Genomic DNA, 19345 nt, shown 5'->3' with positions numbered 1-19345 from the left:
GGACATTACCGCGTCTCGGTTTTAAAGGTGGTGAAATTAAAGGCACATGGGACTGGTGCGAACCAAATTAATTAGATGTTTTTGTATTAAGATTAGTAGCAGTAGGACGAACGAATGTAGCACATGTAGCTCATGTGAAGGAGTTCGTCCAGGGAAGTAGTGCCACCTTACCTATTTCTGCTGCCAAGCAGTAACGAAACTACGTTCCGATTTTGAAGGGTAAAAGTACTGGTGAAATTACAGACACATGGGACATGTCAATTTATGTCTCAGGGTGACAGTCGCAGTGGCAGTGATTTAGGCGTTTAACACACTGCACCGCGCCCCGCGACGGAGCGCGGGGCTGCGATTTTTAACGTTGTACTGAAGTACCTCAGTTTGTATGGAAAACACGCGCCGTTGAACACATTGACAACGCTTCTCCGCGCGGGAGCGCGACGTGCGCGGTTTCACCGCGCCTCCGCGCAGAGTGCGCGGCGCAGAGTATGGCACACTGCGCTTTGCACTACCGCGCAGATTTTTAATCAATTTGTGTCTATTCCAGTAATTGTCGTTCGGATGTTCCCTAACAAATAATCAAATTATTCAGTTGACATTCGTGTGTAGTTGAAAAATTAATCTTCATATTTTCTTAATCTTTCTAATGAAGTTGAAGTCTTCGATGTCTTTTTATTTGAGTAAACAAAACAATCGACAGTATCACTGCAGCGTCCTGAATGAGTTCTGTATTATTAACCATTCTTGTCAAAGAAGGATCTACATGTGCAATCACTACGGCGATCAACTACGAAGCGAGTAGGTACTTTGATTGGCGCGGGGCCGCTAGACCGCGCTGCCCCCGTGCAGATTAAACCGCGCGTTGACGCAGATCTGCGTGTCCGCTACCGCGCGCGTGATTCCGCGTCTCGCGCACCGTTGCGGGGCGCCTATTATCCCGACCTTTTGGCCAGGTGGCACTAGTCTCCTAGTCGTATTTTAAATCGTCAAATGACAGTCAAACAGCAACTTTCCCAACATTGCAACAGCCAGATAGGGCTTTATAAATTAATATCAAAGATAGTACCTAGCTAAATCCGCGTACATATTATGTTTGCATGTACTTTATCAGCCAAAAATAGTAATATAGATAAACAAAAAATAATATTCCTGTCTGTGATGGTGACGGGTACATTCGAGTGTGGCCAGATGGTTACATTTGTTACATTTTTTGTAACTTCTAACCCTTTCGCGTGATATGCAAGTAACTTTTGTTTTAATGCAATTTTTGTAACTCAAAAGTTAAGATTTTTTAAATTCAACTTTTATTTGTTATTGTAAATAGTTTACGATAACAAATGTTGTAATAAAGTAACCCAGAGATGGCGCAAACGAAATTAAAACTGCCAATTCTGGTTAAAGCTTGATTTTTCTAAACGTAGCCACGTTGTTTTTATGATATCAGCGTATGTAAATAATAGTAAATATGTATGTCATTAATACGTACACTTTGATAAAAAAAGCAAATGTAACTTTTGCAGCAAAAATGTAACAAGTCAAGTACCGAACCGTAATTTCTGACTCAAGGGCTATAGCAAGACTGGTACAGTCACAATCACTACCCTTACCAAACATGAGAATTTAAAGCACGCTTTTTAATTATGTGTTAGCTATCTACGATAGATTTTGCTATCCGTTTTCTTAACATATTGGATTCCGATTCTTAGTTGATGTCATTTATAATAATTAATTAATGTTTATGCAATTGTTTTTAATAACATAATAATAAAAAAAATTGAAAAACGAAAGAATTAAAGATGACATGTTATGTTCTAGTCGGGCACATTTACTCATATCGAATTAATGGTGAGCTATTTGTACTTTATTTTGGAATTGTATCTAGTTTTGCGAACCGATAAAAAGAGTTTTGTACGTAGTTTGAACCTCTGTGTATGTTTTTGTTTTACTACTTAGGTTTATTTTTGGAAAGAATTTAGGTCTCAAGCGCACATGAGCCAATAAGGTGGGCGATCGTAGTGGGCCTCGAAATTATTGCAATGTTCAAAAGACTAAAAATGGTCATTACGTACAACAACGCCCTGACATAATCTCAGTATAGAGTACTAAAAAACAGACCTCATTCATAAGTCATTCATCCCTAGTTTGCTACCCTTTGAGGTGGAATATTTTTTCAAATTTAAATGGGACCACTACGGAGGTACCCTCTTTCCAACAAAAAAGAATCATCAAAATTGGTTTATAAATGAGTTATCGCGTAACATACATACAAAAAGAAAATAAACATACAGTCCAATTGAGAACCTTCTCCTTTTTTGAAGTCGATTAAAAATAGAGGCGGTGTAGTAGCAAGCGTAGGGAGTAATGAAAATACTCTCACACTCAAGAAGAATATTCGAATAGTTCGTGCCAATGAGGGCCTGAATAATCAAGGACAAAGGGGGAAATAATAATAACACAATTATTTATGTTTATATACCGAGACGTAAAGTTTACGAGTATCGAAGCCTTGCGTTTCTCTATGGAGTGACAAATGCAGTCACGATTTTTACAAATTCAGAATTAGCCCACTTTTTTTGGTTACTAGTTTATCATAATGTCTTAAATAACGTTCGTGGAATTCCGTTTGCGATCTTCACATCTTTAATTTGCTAGATAACACAAATATAGAAACAGATAACAGAGATGTATTTGAAAATATATGAAATATTCTAAACTTGTTTTTGAAACATAAATGTAGGTTTTTTTTTTGAAAGGTTCATACGAAACACTAATCCACACCAAAATTTTATGAATACGAAAGCAACTTTTCTTTTACGTTTTCACGCCTACACCGCAGAACCAATTTTGATGAATTTTGGTATAAATGGGACGTATAGGAGAAAGACCTAGATTAGTTTTATCACAAAAATAAATCTTAAAAGGAATGAAAGTTTGTGTGGAGAACCAATCGTTTCTCGACTAAGTAGTACAGTAGGCTCTCGAAGTACTTATTCTACGCAGAAGAAGTGTCATGTTATCTTTATTTTTCATGGGACTTGTCAACTTATGTCTCAGGGTGACAGGCGCAGCTCTGAGTGGCAACTGTTATGGACAGGCGTGTAGCTTACCATCAGGTGCACGACTTATTCGTCCCGTCACTTGATATTATATTTTTTTAAAAGTCGCGGTGTCACGCGGGCCTCGCGTAATTAAATACAAGACTCGATCCACATAAATTTTAAATAAGAAATAAAGAAAGAGTACAGGAAAGGAACAGGTAAAGTAAAAGCGTAAAGGCCGTAACAAAACAATGATATAAAAACAGGTACAATGGTATAAAACACTCCACTACAAAATATGACATACAAAAATAAGAGCCTCTGGTAAACTTGTTATTGTTCTCCGTGGAATTACCTGTTCTATGAATACCAGAGCAATGGAAATGAATTGAAAAAAATTTAAATTTAGAACACTTCGTTTCCTAAATCGGTCCAAACTCGGGACCTCCTCATCCTCATGGACGCTACCACAGTCAAACCGCTAGGCCACCCAGCTTGTCATTCAATTCCAACATAAAAATGTATTTCGAAATTCATATTTAAATATTTCCGTGTCCGGTTAATGGTAATGATTGAATTTTCTATTTTTAATACAACTCATGAAAAAATATGTTGTAATTTATATCACGTATTTTCCCCAGCCCTGGGTGATGGTACAGAACTATCTGGTATCAGCGTACTATTAATAACATAATTAGTTTGTAATACATTTTTGATATGGACTTGATTTTAATTTAATTGAAAGTTTATTCACAAATTAATATGTTTGAATTTAATAGCCATAGGACACTAGAGTTCATTTGACCGTTCATTTAGTCGTTTTAATAGAATCAGAATATGACGATTTATTTTATTATCCAGGATGAAAACTCTCAGGCCCCGTCTTCTAAGGTAGGTAGGTCAATACAATTTATGGTGTTATTTTTTTATACACCTAAAAGAATAAAGGCAGTTTGGATTCCATCTTATGATTTTATGACTAGATTCGCTTCTTTTAAACGAAAAGTACTTTAAAAAGTTTGCTTTTTAATAATAAGCACGCTTATTATTTTAAGGTGTAACCCTTACTCAATTCAACACCCAACAATTTCATTTTTTTTACAACGTGGTGTCAAGTCCCGCCATCTGTTTCCTAAACAAATTAATTGGACAATGCGAATAATAATGTTATTAATAAAAATAAAACTTGTGTTCTTAGGTTTTCGCGATTGTTACACATAGGAAATGAAACTATTTTTCCGGATTTAAATCGCGTACCTACATTTGTTTTTTCAAACAAACCGACGTTTCGGGCCCTTTACAGGTCCCATGGTCACGGTTGACTGTCAGTGAAAAAACAAATATAGGTACGCGATTTCAATCCGGACAAATAGTTTCATTTACTATAAAACTTGTGTTTTACAAATAAACTTAAAGGTTAAATGGCCTACTCACGCTTTTCGCTGTCAACCACATTTACGTGGTCTGTGCTGTCAACACAATGTTGCAAACTTTTTTTAATATAAAGTCTATTGGCTTAAATGTTTTTCTAAACGATTTTGTAAGCTTCAAACTAAACAGAGATGAAATGAAAAGCGCGCTTATTTGAAAAACTACGTTTTAACGTTTAAAATTAGTACATCAGTTTTTTTCCATCTCTATTTACGACTTATTTTAGCACAACTATGGCTCGGCCCTATCTAGAGTTAGTAGTATTTAGTTAGCAGTAATTTGTTTCATTTTGATAATGCGCATCTTCGATGGAAGTGCTATGGTAATCAACTGGACTACGATACTTTTTCTTTATTGAGAAAAAGGATGAAGATTATGCAAATCAAATGTTATCAAAAATATATATTACTTTACCAGAATAACATCAAATCTAACCCTAAATTACTTTGGTCGTATATTAACTCTAAACGCAAGCGGAACACAGCTTATCCAGGTTCAATGACATACGAGGGTAGGCAGTTGGTGGACGGCGATACTATTTGCTCCGCATTCAATCATTATTTCGAGAAAATGTTTATTCCATCAGCAAAGTTTTACCCAAATGAGGAGCAACCTTCAGTTAGTACTCGTGACTTAATACACTTTTTGTCGGTCTCTCAAAATGAAATTTCTAGGCTGCTTTCTGCGCTGGATGTTAGGAAGTCTGCTGGTAGTGATCAGATCCCGCCTTCATTTATAAATAATTGCGCCGTGTCTCTCTCTTTTCCATTGAGTATCATTTTTAACCGTTCTATATCAATTGGAGTTTTTCCCTCAAAGTGAAAAGAAGCCCATATTGTTCATATTCACAAAAAGGATTCAAAATGCAGAATAGAGAATTACCGACCAATTTCCATTTTGAATATTTTTGCAAAATGTTTAGAAAAGGTCGTTTACTAAAGTATTTATCCCATATTAAAGCAGAGTATACCTGATGAGCAGCATGGTTTTGTAGGGAGGACGATCAACAGTCTCAAATTTAGGCATTTATATTAGTGATTTGCACCGGTATATGGGTACTCATTCTGAGGTTGATGTGGTCTATATGGACGTCGAAAAAGCTTTCGACCGCGTAGATCTCATTATACTTTTGCGGAAGCTTTTTCAGCTGGGAATACGGGAGACCTGTACAGGTGGATTCAATCGTATATTTCAAATAGGAAACAAGCTGTAGTTATATGTGGAAATCGCTCTGACTTCATCAATATACCTTCCGGCGTACCACAAGCCTCACTACTCGGTCCTTTATTTTACATAGCTTTTATTAGTGACATTAGCTCCTGTTTTAAGTATGCGAAATGTTTACTTTATGCTGATGACACAAAAATTTATGTGACGGTCAAATCCCGAGAAGATTGCTTAAAACTGCAAGAAGATTTAAATCGGCTTTCGCAGTATTACGTTACTAACAGAATTACTGTTAACGCGGCAAAGTGTATGCATATACAGTTCACAAGACGCAAAAAAGGCATCGAATACGATTTCAAATTGAGTAACACATTTCTGAGCAAAGTGGATGTCGTTAAGGATTTAGGTGTTTATTTGGACTCAAAACTAACTTTCGCTAATCATTTTGAGCACACAACCAACAAGGCATATAAAAATTTAGGGTTCATTTTTAGAGTGACCAAGGATTTCAGGAATGCTTCCTGTATGAAAATGTTGTACTGTGCATATGTTCGAAGCATTCTTGAATACTGCTGCACTATATGGAACCCACAGTATATTAGATACGAACATCGCTATCGAACGCCTGCAAATAAAATTCATAAAATATTTAAATTTTCGATTAGCGATTACAGGAAGTCGTGTAGTAAACATGGCCACACTACACTTAGCGATAGCCGTCGTATGCAAGATATGGCTGTTTTGTACGATATATATTCAGGAAAATTAGATTGTACAGAATGCAGAATAGAGAATTACCGACCAATATCCATTTTGAATATTTTTGCAAAATGTTTATATTAAAAAATTTTCATAATTTTTTGCAAATATTTTTGCAAAATGTTTAGATTAGGATAATCAGCCTAAAAACTCCTAAGAAAAGGTCACGTCATACGCAGCTTTTTCACGTACCGCTTGTACGGACAAACTACGAGGCTAACGACATGACCGTGAGATTGCCTAAAACTTATTGTATATAAGTATTTTTCTGACATTGACCTGTTTTCTATGTCTAGAACTACATTTAAAACTGCTTTGCTTGGAAACATCAGAGGTATAAAAAAATAAATTAAATAATTAAAAAAATGTATTAATTTCTCATTTTATTAATTAATCAACGTTAACTTTATATAATTTATTTGAATATTTAACTCAATTACTATAATTGAACCATTTTACTTTAACTTATTTTCTTAAACAGTTTTATTTGCGTCGATTTCGTGCGCCATGTAAGCCGAGTTGCAAGCATTAACGATGCGAGCAGTTTCTTTCTTTGTTAGTTTTACCTGCCTAGCACATTCTCTGAGGAAATAGGGGGAGGCGAACTAGACACTTCCGCTCCATCACATATACACACATACACACACACATACACACATCAAAAAAAGTTTGCGATCAATAGCATAAGCTCCTATAATTCTTTAAATTTAACTTTATCAAGAAAAAATCTATGTTGTATGCTTTCTTTAAATAGGAATATCCTGTTTGAAATTAAAATATAAAACTATTTTTTATTATTTATTTTAAAAAATTGAGCCATTAATCATAATGTAATAGTGATAGAAATTTCATAGAAAGAAAAAGACTGTTTAATTAAACTTAAACAACAATTTATTATTAAAAGGTGTGAATTCAATATAAAATAACTCCTCCCCTGGCTCGAATACATGCGAAGATCCTCCTGGGCATGCTGAGGATCAAGTTATCCAGCATTTCCTGGGGTAACCTATCCCATTCTTCAATAGCGGCTTCCCTGAGCTCTGGAACTGTTTGGGGACGTGGCTCACGGTTCCATACTGCTCGTTTAAGAGCATCCCACGCGTGCTCTACTGGGTTTAAGTCGGGCGAGCCGGCAGGCCAGTCTAATCGTGTGATATAGTATTCTTGAAGAGCAGCATTGACTCGTTGAGCTCGATGTGCGGGCGCATTATCATCGACCAGTACAAATTGGTGCCCATGGTTTACTCGGAATGGTCTGACGATATCATCAATAGCAACTGCTTTGTACATGTCTGCTGTCATGAAGCCCCGATACGGGATCAAAGGCGTTCTAGCTCCAATCATAATGCCACCCCAAAAGGACACCGATTTTCCGCCTTGCTGAACTGTTCCAGTGGCAGTTCTTTGTCTTTCACGGTCGCCTGGTCTTCTCCAGACACGGACACGTCGGCTATCTGGATGAGTGCTGATTCGGGATTCGTCAACGAAGAGACAATTTTGCCAAATGTTTTCGTCCTCACCTTCTTCATTTTGCCGAAGTCTAGCCCACTGCAATCTTCGTTGTTGACGTTGCCGGGAATTGAGCGGAGCTCGCCAAGACCTCCGTGCTCGTAATCCAGCCTGGTGCAAGCAATTGCGAACGGTCTGCGTGCTAACTTCAAGCCCAGAGGCGGCCCTGACTTCTGCTTTTATTTTAGTGGCGTTGATTGTTGGATCACGGGCTGCCAGCAATCTAATATAGCGCTTTTGGGCAGCTGTCAAAACAGTTGGGCGACCGCTGCGGGGTCGGTCAGCTAAATTCCCCATTCCGTGATACCTCTGCAACGTAGCCACGACACAGGATTGGGATATAGCAAGTCTGCGTGCTATTACTCTCGTGGTGTATCCTTCTTCCCTCAAAGTTACTATTCTAGCTCGTAAAACCTCTGATAATCCTCTTGGCATTTTTTCAATCACAACTTTCCGCGAAAAATATCTTGAATCGCTTATAATTGACTAAATCAGATTTCTGAATGAGCGTAAGCTAGGACTGAAAGCCTTTTTATATGAAAAAACAATTGAACGGGGTCATTGTTTTATGTTCTAATTTATTTTTAAATATTTTAATTTTGTTCTAATTTATTTTTAATTTTTAAATCATAATATAATCTACAGTAACAAAAAAGATTTCAGTTTTTCGAAGTGATCGCAAACTTTTTTTGATGTGTGTATACTTACACAGACCTATACACGACAATTGATATCAGTAATTTACAGTTCGTTATGAACTCAGTTTCTATTGTACCAATTTAAATTTATTTTTCGACCCAATGTTGTAATAATAATATCACATATTTTGTATACATAGTGAGTTTCTGTAATTGGCTTTTGTACTGCTTAAACACATTTGTCAAATAAGCTTAAGAATGCTGTTGAAACTTTGTTCATTGAATAAAATAAAATAAATTGTTATAAATCACCAACGTGTCATATCAGTATAAGTTATACGGATATGACACGTTAACACACTAAATAATTATTGGAATACGTTTAGGTGAAGCTTGTAGGACGACTGATGGCTTCACAATCCTCTCAAATCCTTGGCAAAGTGAACTCTCATACGTACGGCGTATGTCTATTTAAATTAGTACTTGCCTACCAATTTTGTATCGCTGTTTCACAATAGCTCGTTTCGATGGAACATAAGAAACAATGCAGTAATACTGTGTGTTGAAAAGTTTATTTTGTGTACGTTGGTTACAGCGCCCTTACCAATATTGTGTAATTGAATGACTCGATTCATCTTGAGCATTACGTTTGTTGAGTATTGGCGCGTTACTGGATGATAATCCTAAATACCAACAAGTATTATTTTCTCGTAAAAAGTCGTATTTCAGTTTTGCAGTAGTTTATTTTTTATATAATACTTAGTGATGGGACGAACTAATCGTGAGCCTGGTGGTAAGCAACACGCCTGTCCATATTAGTTGTGGTGTCGCTCAGAGCTATAAATCGCAATGATCTGAGGGGCACTGCCACTGCGCGCGTCATCTTGGGACATAAGATGAAAAGTCCCATGTGAATTTCGACCTCACTTATTTCTTGGCGACAGAAATAGGTATGGTGGCAGTACTTTCCTGGACGAACTCTTTCACAAGGAGCTCTACTGCTGACTAACGCTTGTGTAAAAAGAACATTCTCGTCCTTCGCGTTAGTGCTATAGAGTTGTGACATTATTCGTTCTATATTTTGACTCACAAGAATAAATATATTTGGAATAGACATATTCTACAATCCTGTGCATTTATGAATTGAATTTGCAGAGCGACGACAGCGCTCCGCCCTTTCGCATCGCGCGAACAGTACATCGTCATCGCAGAACTTCGCGCTGACGTCGCATGCACCACGGCACAACGGCATAGCGCCGCCCCTGCCACCCGCTCCCATTCAAGAACTACCCCCGCCACGGAAGCCCGTGGTACCTTCAAATGCAAATAGCATATCAGGTAATTATGCACTTTTAATTTCTGGCAATATACACGAAGTCTCTCGTCTATCCTTTACCAATTATTCTACCGTAAAACATGACGTGCGGCTATTTAGATGATTGGCAATGAATTTAACGGAATATGGTACACCTAATTCTATACTTTCGTACATGATGCCTATTTCGTTGTCAGGTTTCAATTTTACTAGGCTATTTTATGTAAAAAAGCTGCTGTTTTATATTGTAAACGAACAAAAAAATCATAATCTTTATTTCTTACCTATTAAAAAACGGGTTTCCTGCAAAATAACCAAACCTTTTTTTTAATTTTTTACTGGGAACAAACTTAACTGATTCCCGATAATGATATCCCGTCTTGATTATATACGTGATTTTTCAGGCGGGTACACGATAAAGAGTAGCAGTCGTAAGCCGAAGACGCGCAAGCTCACGAAGGCCGACATCGGCATGCCTTTGGACTTCAAACACGTGTCGCACGTCGGCTGGGACGCCAACAAAGGTACCATGCACTAACATGCTTTTAGAAGTAACTGGTTCATTTTGTAACATCTGAACATCACCATGCCGATTACACACACCGACACCGAGCATCTTTAGGGTACTACTGAATAGGCATCTTCTGCGCCAGCACGTCCCATGGTAGACACGTAAAAAAAAAATAGGACGCCGGAGGGCCAGCGCTGACCGTCGGGTGGCGGGAGAGAGCATCGTAGAGGATTTTATGTCCGCCAGGGATGAGTTACATCGATTACGATACCAGTACTGTACGGACTCCAGTCTCTCACAAATTGCTATTATATTTAATTTTGGGTCTATTTAATGTAAGATTTGTGTCTGAGAACTTAAATATTATAATTATACCACGAACGTCCGCCAGCGTACTGCAGAGTCCGGTAGAATGCCGTGGCGTGCCGCCGGTCGCAAGGATTTGATACCGTTCCTCTAGCTACTACGCAGTCGAAATGTCTCCCAAAGCCAGACTCCGGCGCACATTGGAGGATTTCAGCGCATACTGGTGGAACCTGCGCTATGGCATATGCATATGAATCCGTCGTGTGCCGGCACCTCCCGCCGCTGTATCCTCTAGCGTGCTCTTCAATACCGCAGAGAGAAATGCCGCGATGCTCCGAGGTTGACCTCTGAGGTCGACGCATTGAAATTTATAATTTTTTTTCCATTGAAATAGCATAAAATATACATTGATAAATTTAATGTCCTCTATCTTCTCGTCTGCCGGTTTGCGCTGGCCCTGACGCAGTGACTAGTATTTTGTAGAAATTCCTACTTGGTGCTTCGTAAGTCCAGTATTACCATGAGATTGATTGCATTTCAATGTCCAGATCTTATTTTTCAACTTCACTTATAATTTTACCGTTTAATTCCAGGTTTTGATGTGGATAACCTTCCCGAAGAAGAGATGCGCTCGTTCTTCTCGAAGGCGGGCATCTCGGAGACGCAGCTGCAAGACCAGAAGACCCGCAAGTTCATCTATGACTTTATTTACAAACATGGTGGCATCGACGCCGTTAAGGAGGATCTACACGAGACGAAGCCTCCTAGAGGTAAGATACGTTTAATTACAAATTTCTATGAACCACGGTTTCCGAAGAAGAGATGCGCTCGTTCTTTTCGAAGGTGGAAGTGCAACTGCAGGACCAAGAAATGAGGTTTAAATAACGCGAGTTAGCCAAGGCCATTTGCCAATATCAAGGGCGTTTTGAAATCACAAGTTCATTTAATTTACGAACCCAATATGAAATCCGAAGTTATAGTGACGAAATATTATTTGCACCAATTCGTCTTGCTTTATCTTTCTAGTACAATAGGACAAAAGACGCTCGTGCCATCTGTATAGTGCACACAACTAGTGTAAACACTTTTACGTATAGATACTTAACTCTAAACTTGATAATCTTTATGCGGCACTAAGTTTGCTGAATTAGTAAGAAAAGTGACGGTAGTCGTATTTTACGAAGTAGCCACAGTTTGTAAAAAGAACCTGATGTATAAAAAATAGTTCAAATAGACTTGACTTCTTCTCCTACTGTAGCTATTTGGGTCTATGAACAATTCTGTGGTACTCATGTTGAACCACTCTGAAAAACTACACTAGAATTCAGAAAAAGCATTTAGCGCATCTGGACCCCGATTCAGAACTCTTCGATATTTTAACCGAATTGTTCGATGGGATATCGTTCTCGAATCGAAGGGCGCTTTCCGAGCTATTCAGAACATTCGAGTTAAACGCTCAATTCGAATTCGATATCGTTATCCAACAGAGTTTACTGAATTAGTCGGTGAAATAGATTATAAGAAAAATGCAAATCCTTTAATATACATTTTTAAGACTTTAAAGGCCTAAATTATAGTAATGCATTGGTCTTGCATTTAAATAAATTTATACAATTGTACAATATCCAAACTTTATTTAAAATAATAAGAGATTTCCATATTACAGTCTTGCTTTGTAAACAATAGGACGTTCGGTAACTTTCATTCGATAACTGTGTTCTGAATAACGTTTGTAGCCTTTGTCGGGAGTTAGAGTCGACGTCATTTCGATTCGGTTTCGAATACGACAGTTTGACGTTCGATTCTTGTGTTGTGAATAAAAATGAAAAAAAAATCGGTCGACAACAGAGTTATCGCGAGGTTCTCATTTGATCCCCTGCACTCATGAAATGTCGATGGACCAAGATCATTAAGTCCAAGTACGCTTTAAGTAAAAGAAGTTTTAATGGTTTTATTATGCTATTGTAATGGAAAGGATAAGCCACTCTAAGCGTTAACATACGTCGGTGCAAGTAACGTTTCTTCAATTTTAACAACAAATCAAGGATAACTATGATACTTTTAACGATTAGAAGTGACTGACTGAGGTTAAGGTCAATTGGTCTTACTGTCTGCTTCCATATTATGAAAAATAACAGTCATATAATTCTCTTTAGAAATAAACGCCAAATTGTGATCACTTTCAATTGTTATGTAATATGACGATTTCGGTAGCCCAACGGTTTGCACTATGGGCACTGGATGAGGAAGTCCCGGGTTTTTTTTATAATATCGAGTAACGGGACGAACAAGTCGTGCGCCTGATGGTAAACTATACGCCTGTCCATAACAGTTGCAGTGCAGTTCATACGCATTAAAGTAAGGATCTACTATTACGACCACCTATCATTGCAATTTAAAACTCTGGGCGGCACTGCAACTGTTATGGACAGGCGCGTCGCTTACCACTAGGCGCACGACTTGTTCGTTCTGTCACTAGGTATTACAAGAAAAAGTATCAATTTGTCATGTTTGCTATTGATGTTAGTAGTAATAAGTTGGTCGTCTATGTTGCAGGCGCATTGACCAACGCGTCGCCTGCGCCTCCGCCGCCAACGACGCCAGCGCCGCCCGTGCCCGCGCGCAGCCCCGCGCCGCACCACCCGCCCGCGCCACGTACGTGCCCCTCACCCCCTCGCTCTCTTGCCCACTATAACATATTACAATTCTAAACACAATGTCTAGGGATAACGTGATCGTCACTTTTTAAACAATACCAGTTTATATAAAACAAAATAGTATTTTTTTTTTAGTTTAACTGCCTCGGTGGCCGAACGGTTCCCATGCTGGTCGGCTACGCAGAGTCCCGGTTTCGATTCGCGTATCGGTAGAAATATTTGTGTGGCCTACATTTATTTTTTTCGTGAGTTTGGGTGTAATTTGTGGTTGTCTATGTGTGTGTTCATGGCACTCGCGACACAGAGTGTCCCTAGTGCGGGGCTATGAGAGTTGCGTTAGAGTGTGCGTTATTTATTTATTTATGTAGTATGAACTATATCCGATAGAGAAAAAACTTCGAAAGAAATAATAATAAAGCGCACACACTCATAGCCTAGGGGAACCCTATACACACACAGACAACCACAAATTATACCCAAACCCACGATAGAAATAAATGTAGGCTATACAAATATTTCTCCCAGCCTAGGAATCGAACCTGGGACCTCTGCGTGGCAGTCCAGCATGGTAACCGTTCGGCCACAGAGGCAGAGAAACAGTGGCGAGGCGTCAATATCACTCGATTCCCACAGGCATGCCTAAAATTTTCCACGTATCATCAAATATCATAAATATTTTAAAGTAATTTACTACATTTTATGCTTAATTTTTTGCGTGTAGAATAAATTAACTAGTGAAATTTAGTGTACTAGTATATTGTGTGCTAATAAGTTTTGTTAAGGCAAGTGTTCTTTGTTTTGCTCCGGCTTCGATAAAGACAATTTTCACGCCTCGCTGCTGCAGAGAAATGACAGTAGAACATTTTTTTTTATAACATCAAGTGACGGGACGAACAAGTAGTGCGCCTGATGGTAAGCTACACGCCAGTCCATGACAATTACAGTGCCACTCAGAGCTTCAAATCACAAATATCTTAGTGGCACTACCACTACGCCAGTAACCCTGAAACATAAGTTGACAAGTCCCATGTGCCTGTAATTTCAGCAGCAGCGTTTTCATGTTAAAAGCTAACGCCCACCACTTCGAGGTCCGACGGTAACGTACCTGTCACCTGATTGATTAATTCAATATTGTAACCAGCTTAACGTGCTTTATTTTGTCTAGCGTCGCGAGCTCCGCCGCCGCCCCCCGCGCGCGTCGTGCCCCCGCCCCCGCCGCCACCGGCATCACTACTTGCGCCCAAGAATCCGCCACCCCCAAGGCCTACGCAGCGTGAGTACCACAGTGTCTGATCATATCCGAGTGTGGATGGCGTTCATTGCAGCCAATAAATTAATGATATATTCTCTATTGCACATAAAGTTACAGCGACCTCACAAAAGAGTAACTGAAATATAAAAATAGTAAGTTACTATGCAACAGGCGGCCTTATTGTTCTATAGCAATTTCTTCCAGGCAACCTTAGGATGAAAATTTTGGCACTTGCAAAAGGGGCGTAACTAAAGAATATCTTCATAAATACACTATATAATAAGTACTAATAAAACACCGTCGCCTTAGACAGAGAACAAAAAGTAACGAGAACGGACACTCTCCACCCCTCCCTAGCTTTAGATACCGCACTACGCCCCGCACATTGACAATCACATTGACTGAACGACGACAAGGCTGTCGGCGAGCCGTTTTTGCGCTAAGTCGGCTTTGATATTTGAATATAGTTTTCATTTATTCATTACGAAACTTGTACGTTAATATATAACATCATTGTACGTTACTATTTGTAATGGTCGTGAATTGTGCTGTGTACAACTGTTTATCATTGTCTAAACGGGATAAAGACAGGAGTTTCTTTCGTTTTCCGGAAAATGAAACGAAGTAAGTAAAAAAACTTATGCCTGAGACCATTGATATTTGTAAGTCAATGCCTGAGATTCATTGATTTATTGTTTTCTTCATTTAATTAGTGTAGAGTAATATATGATACAGATTTATTATATCAATATAATGAGACGCCATAAGTTCGTGACGTAGTAGACAAGGTTTCTCGAGTTTTCAATTTGTATTGCCGATAAATATGTAGTGAATATGCCTAATTATTAACTAGGCAACCTTGGACACGCAATTTCAAATACCTTCGTTACCTTATTTAAAGTACCTGTCCAAATATAGCATTTTAAGTGCTTTTAATTTATTTTTAAAATAAATCTTCAATGTTATTATAGTTAGTGAATTAATGAAAAATATAATATTATATCGATATAAATACGTTATGAACATGTGTAATTTATTATTTTATTTTATTATTATTACTATTAAGATTCTATTAATAGAATTATAGATAACAGATTCGCGTTAGAATTCTCGTTATGTTGCCGCTCGGACCACGTAACGTAATAAATAGTACGAGAAAGTGATGGGTAACCCTGCTACTTCACGTACACATTTGCACGTGTGCAGATAGCGCCTTGCTGTATGTAGTAGTAGTAGGTAAATAACTTTCGACCGTTGTATGGAGTGTCTGGGGTGTGCCTTAGAGTGAGAACCTCGCTTATGCGTTTTCACATAGTTCGTTTTTACGAATTTCTGTTGAAGAATAACTTATAAACTTCTTGTTCAAATATATTATTAAAGCAATATAGTATCTGAAAGAGGTCCAATTTAACTAATTAAAATAATTAGTTAAATTATAAAATGTATTTTACCCCACATTTTTGAGTTCGTCCTGAAAAATTACATAGAAATCACATACGAGTTATTCACTCTCAGACGACGATATAGGTATGTAGATATATATGGAGATAATACTAATATATACCAATAAATCTAGGGTCGGCGGACTAAAGCACATAAGTAAAAAAAGTGCTTCGTTTGTTAATATATTTTTTTTAAATAACTTCTAGAATAAAGTTAGAAATTTATGAAGTAACAAATGAATTTGACTTGTGTGCTTTAGCCGGTATATGTATTAATTTAAATGAATGATGTTGAATTTTGACTTATGTACTTTAGTCTGCCGACCCTAGAAATAATAATATTAAAGACATGTATGTTTTTGAAGGGAGATAAATAAAATATAAATGAGTCCTGCAAAATAAAATATCTAAGAAATATGTTTGTTGCAGCACCTTCGAGCGCCCCCCCATCAGTGCCACCCCCACCGCCCCCGGGCATGACCCCGTCTGGTGCACCGCCACCTCCCCCTCCGCCGCCCCTGGCGCCTGTGCCCCCGCCGATGCCAGTCGAAACGCCCTCAGCTGGCGACGCACGGTCCGCGCTCATGGAAAGCATACGCACCGGGAACAAGACGCTCAAGGTTAGTATAGAAACTTGCAGTGAAATCTCCTCCTTTTCCAAGAGCTTGCGAGGTACTATGTAATATTAAACGACGAATATAATCATAATTAAAGATTTAGGTATTGTGAGCGTTCAGTTAGAAGACTCGTCAAGAACCCCCCCAGATGTGCGTTTGACAACAACCCTTTTTTATCTAGTTTTAAATAGAAAACCACCCTTTTATTTTTTACACAGTTCTAAATACAAAATAATAATATAATCTATCCAGCCTGCGCTACAATACCTATGTTAATTACTTATATTTAACAACTGCAAATGTTGACTAAAAATTTATTCATTTTGTTAATAGACTACTTGAGCAAAATATGTGGAGTAGCGGCAACTTCTTAATTTATGTGAAAATAGTGCATTATTGATTGGAATCGAAACAATTTTAAAATTCGCGTAAATTTGTTTTTTGAAACAAACCAACGTTTCCGTGGTAAATTAAATAAAAGGTATGTTAATACCATATTTAATAAAATTCATAACTTTTATAACTATGAATAGTTTTGATTTTTTTAATTTTCGTCATACAGAAAGTGGAAACTGCCCCGCGGCCAGTGATCGACGACAGCAGAAGCAATCTGCTCAGCGAAATCAGACAAGGGGTCGAACTTAAATCCGTAAGTATATTTCAACTTCCATCTCTCGATGTTTTGACCACGGAAGAAAAAACAATGGAAAGGCCTTAAACCGAACCGAACAACCGCTGTCGCCAAAACACAAACTATCATTATGTTAAACACTATGAAATCTTGATAATGAGGTTAGTCGTAGTTTCTAATTTGAAGGTGTAACAAACTCTGGACAGTTAATATAATTCAAAACTTAACCCTGTTGGCATTTCCTTGAAAGTTCAATACCTATTCAAGTTTTGATTTTATATTGAAATTTCATTGAAGTGGTGACATCTAGTGGTCAATCGCTGAAAGACGGCGAACTATTAACGCCTACGAGTAGCGTGGAGAATTCGAGATGTTTTCTTAGTTCTCCGAAGAAAGTCGACCATTTTGCAGCAGTATAAGGTTTATTTTCGTTTCTTATTACAAATAATCTATTAGGATAAACAGAAAATGGAAAATATTGAAATTAAAGACTTAACAATGATGTGAAACAACACCATGGATTATATTATAGGTGCGACTATCATTCTTGCACTCCAAAGCAGCAAAACAAGTACTTTTTCCACGATTTTGTAGGTTTTCGCGCGAGATAATTAACACGACCATAATGGACTAGCAAAAATGGCTGAGCTCAAGTTTGCGGAACTCCGCGTACTGTTGGCACACATGACACGCCCGCTAAGCACTTCTATTGTAATTATTATACTGTGGTTTTAATAAACAAACATCAAGTTTATACGCCACACGGCTCACAGCACTGGTATCCTCTAAGGCGAATGTTTAGGACGTAGTCTTCACACGTTCGATGTTTTTCTTCACCGTTGTCAGGTTACTCGATCATTAAGCAACGCGAATGCGGCGCCACGGCCTTCAGGCGGCGGATGCGGACTGGCAGAAGCACTAAAGAAGGCATTAGACGACCGCAACATCGCCATGCACTCGGACAGCGACAGCAACACCTCAGACACCACCAGCGACGGCGATGAGTGGGACTAAACACGCGGTATATATAAAAGATAATGCAGTTTTAACGTTTCCACATATTTAAGGCCCATGTCACACTCTGAATAATAAAGTGAGACAAATCGAAAAGTAAAATTTTTGGAAAACTAATAGTTCTAGCGTTCATTCTGGATGAATGATTTTTCGGCCGATCGTCGAAAAATCAACAACTTCCTGAGGATACCTCATGGAGATGTAAAACACGAGTCGAGTATGTTTTTGGAGGTAGTGTTTGTGACCTGTAGTTGCTCTTGTGGTATTAATTTTATGCGGGGGGAAATTAACTGCATGAAAACAATGCTTAACAACACAATATAAACGCAGCTATTTTGCACGACTTAACATTCGCAGGTTTCGCGGAGTGGCAAATTATTTTACTCCCATCTTTGTTTTGGGAAACGAACAAAATGAATTTAAAAAAATAACGTACGAACTAAAAAATACTAAAGTGTAAAACTAAAGTAACATTTTTCATATTAAATTTTTCGTATTGATGATCATGATCGTTATTTTTTTAAATAGTATTTTCTGAATTGCTCATAATTTACTTTCCAAGTTTCGTCGTTTTATTATTGAGGATGCGATTTGTAACCAACAAAAAAAAATTGTTTAAAAAATTGGATTGGTACAAGTTAAAATTATATTCTGTGGTCTGCTTTGATTTTAGACTATTCTGTTTTTCTCTTTTTGAATGAAAAAACTAAATGATTACGGATACTAAAACTAACTGCTCATATTTCGCTCAACATTAAAAAAGAGTTTAGTTCTGCATATTTCTAAAAGCGTTCAAACTAAAGTGGTTTTCTTGCTTATTCATTAGGAGTGTGTTAAAAACCAGTCGTATAATTCGTCCGTCTCCTTACCAACTGCCGTTTTTGATATCTTTATTACAACTATATTTTGACTATATATTACAACTGGTTCTTTTGATACAAAGATATGCCACAGCTAGGGCGCGTTCCCGTTATGTCGTGACGTTGTGTATTTAAATGAAGTTATTCACACATAGAACAACACGATTAACTGTCATTTTCGACTTTTTTGACGTTACGACG

General features: G+C 37.9%; 1 protein-coding gene across 1 annotated transcript in view; it reads left to right on the top strand.

Annotated features, from left to right (window-relative positions):
- The window catches only part of LOC113233178 (neural Wiskott-Aldrich syndrome protein-like), a 29645-nt gene extending 10995 nt beyond the window's left edge, over positions 1 to 18650 (top strand). The window contains exons 4-11 of the mRNA XM_026468200.1: positions 9695 to 9877; positions 10259 to 10378; positions 11265 to 11441; positions 13228 to 13326; positions 14494 to 14601; positions 16452 to 16642; positions 17202 to 17288; positions 18117 to 18650. Of these exons, the coding sequence (XP_026323985.1) occupies positions 9695 to 9877; positions 10259 to 10378; positions 11265 to 11441; positions 13228 to 13326; positions 14494 to 14601; positions 16452 to 16642; positions 17202 to 17288; positions 18117 to 18284 (1133 nt within the window). The 3' untranslated portion in view covers positions 18285 to 18650. The remainder of the gene's footprint in view (positions 1 to 9694; positions 9878 to 10258; positions 10379 to 11264; positions 11442 to 13227; positions 13327 to 14493; positions 14602 to 16451; positions 16643 to 17201; positions 17289 to 18116) is intronic.
- Positions 18651 to 19345: the final 695 nt, after the last annotated feature.

This window comes from Hyposmocoma kahamanoa, unplaced genomic scaffold (genome assembly GCF_003589595.1).
Source record: "Hyposmocoma kahamanoa isolate Upper Pololo Valley unplaced genomic scaffold, ASM358959v1 78, whole genome shotgun sequence".
NCBI classification, from domain to species: domain Eukaryota; kingdom Metazoa; phylum Arthropoda; class Insecta; order Lepidoptera; family Cosmopterigidae; genus Hyposmocoma; species Hyposmocoma kahamanoa.
Note: the sequence above shows the minus strand (reverse complement) of the source record. Positions and strands in the feature narration are given on the sequence as shown.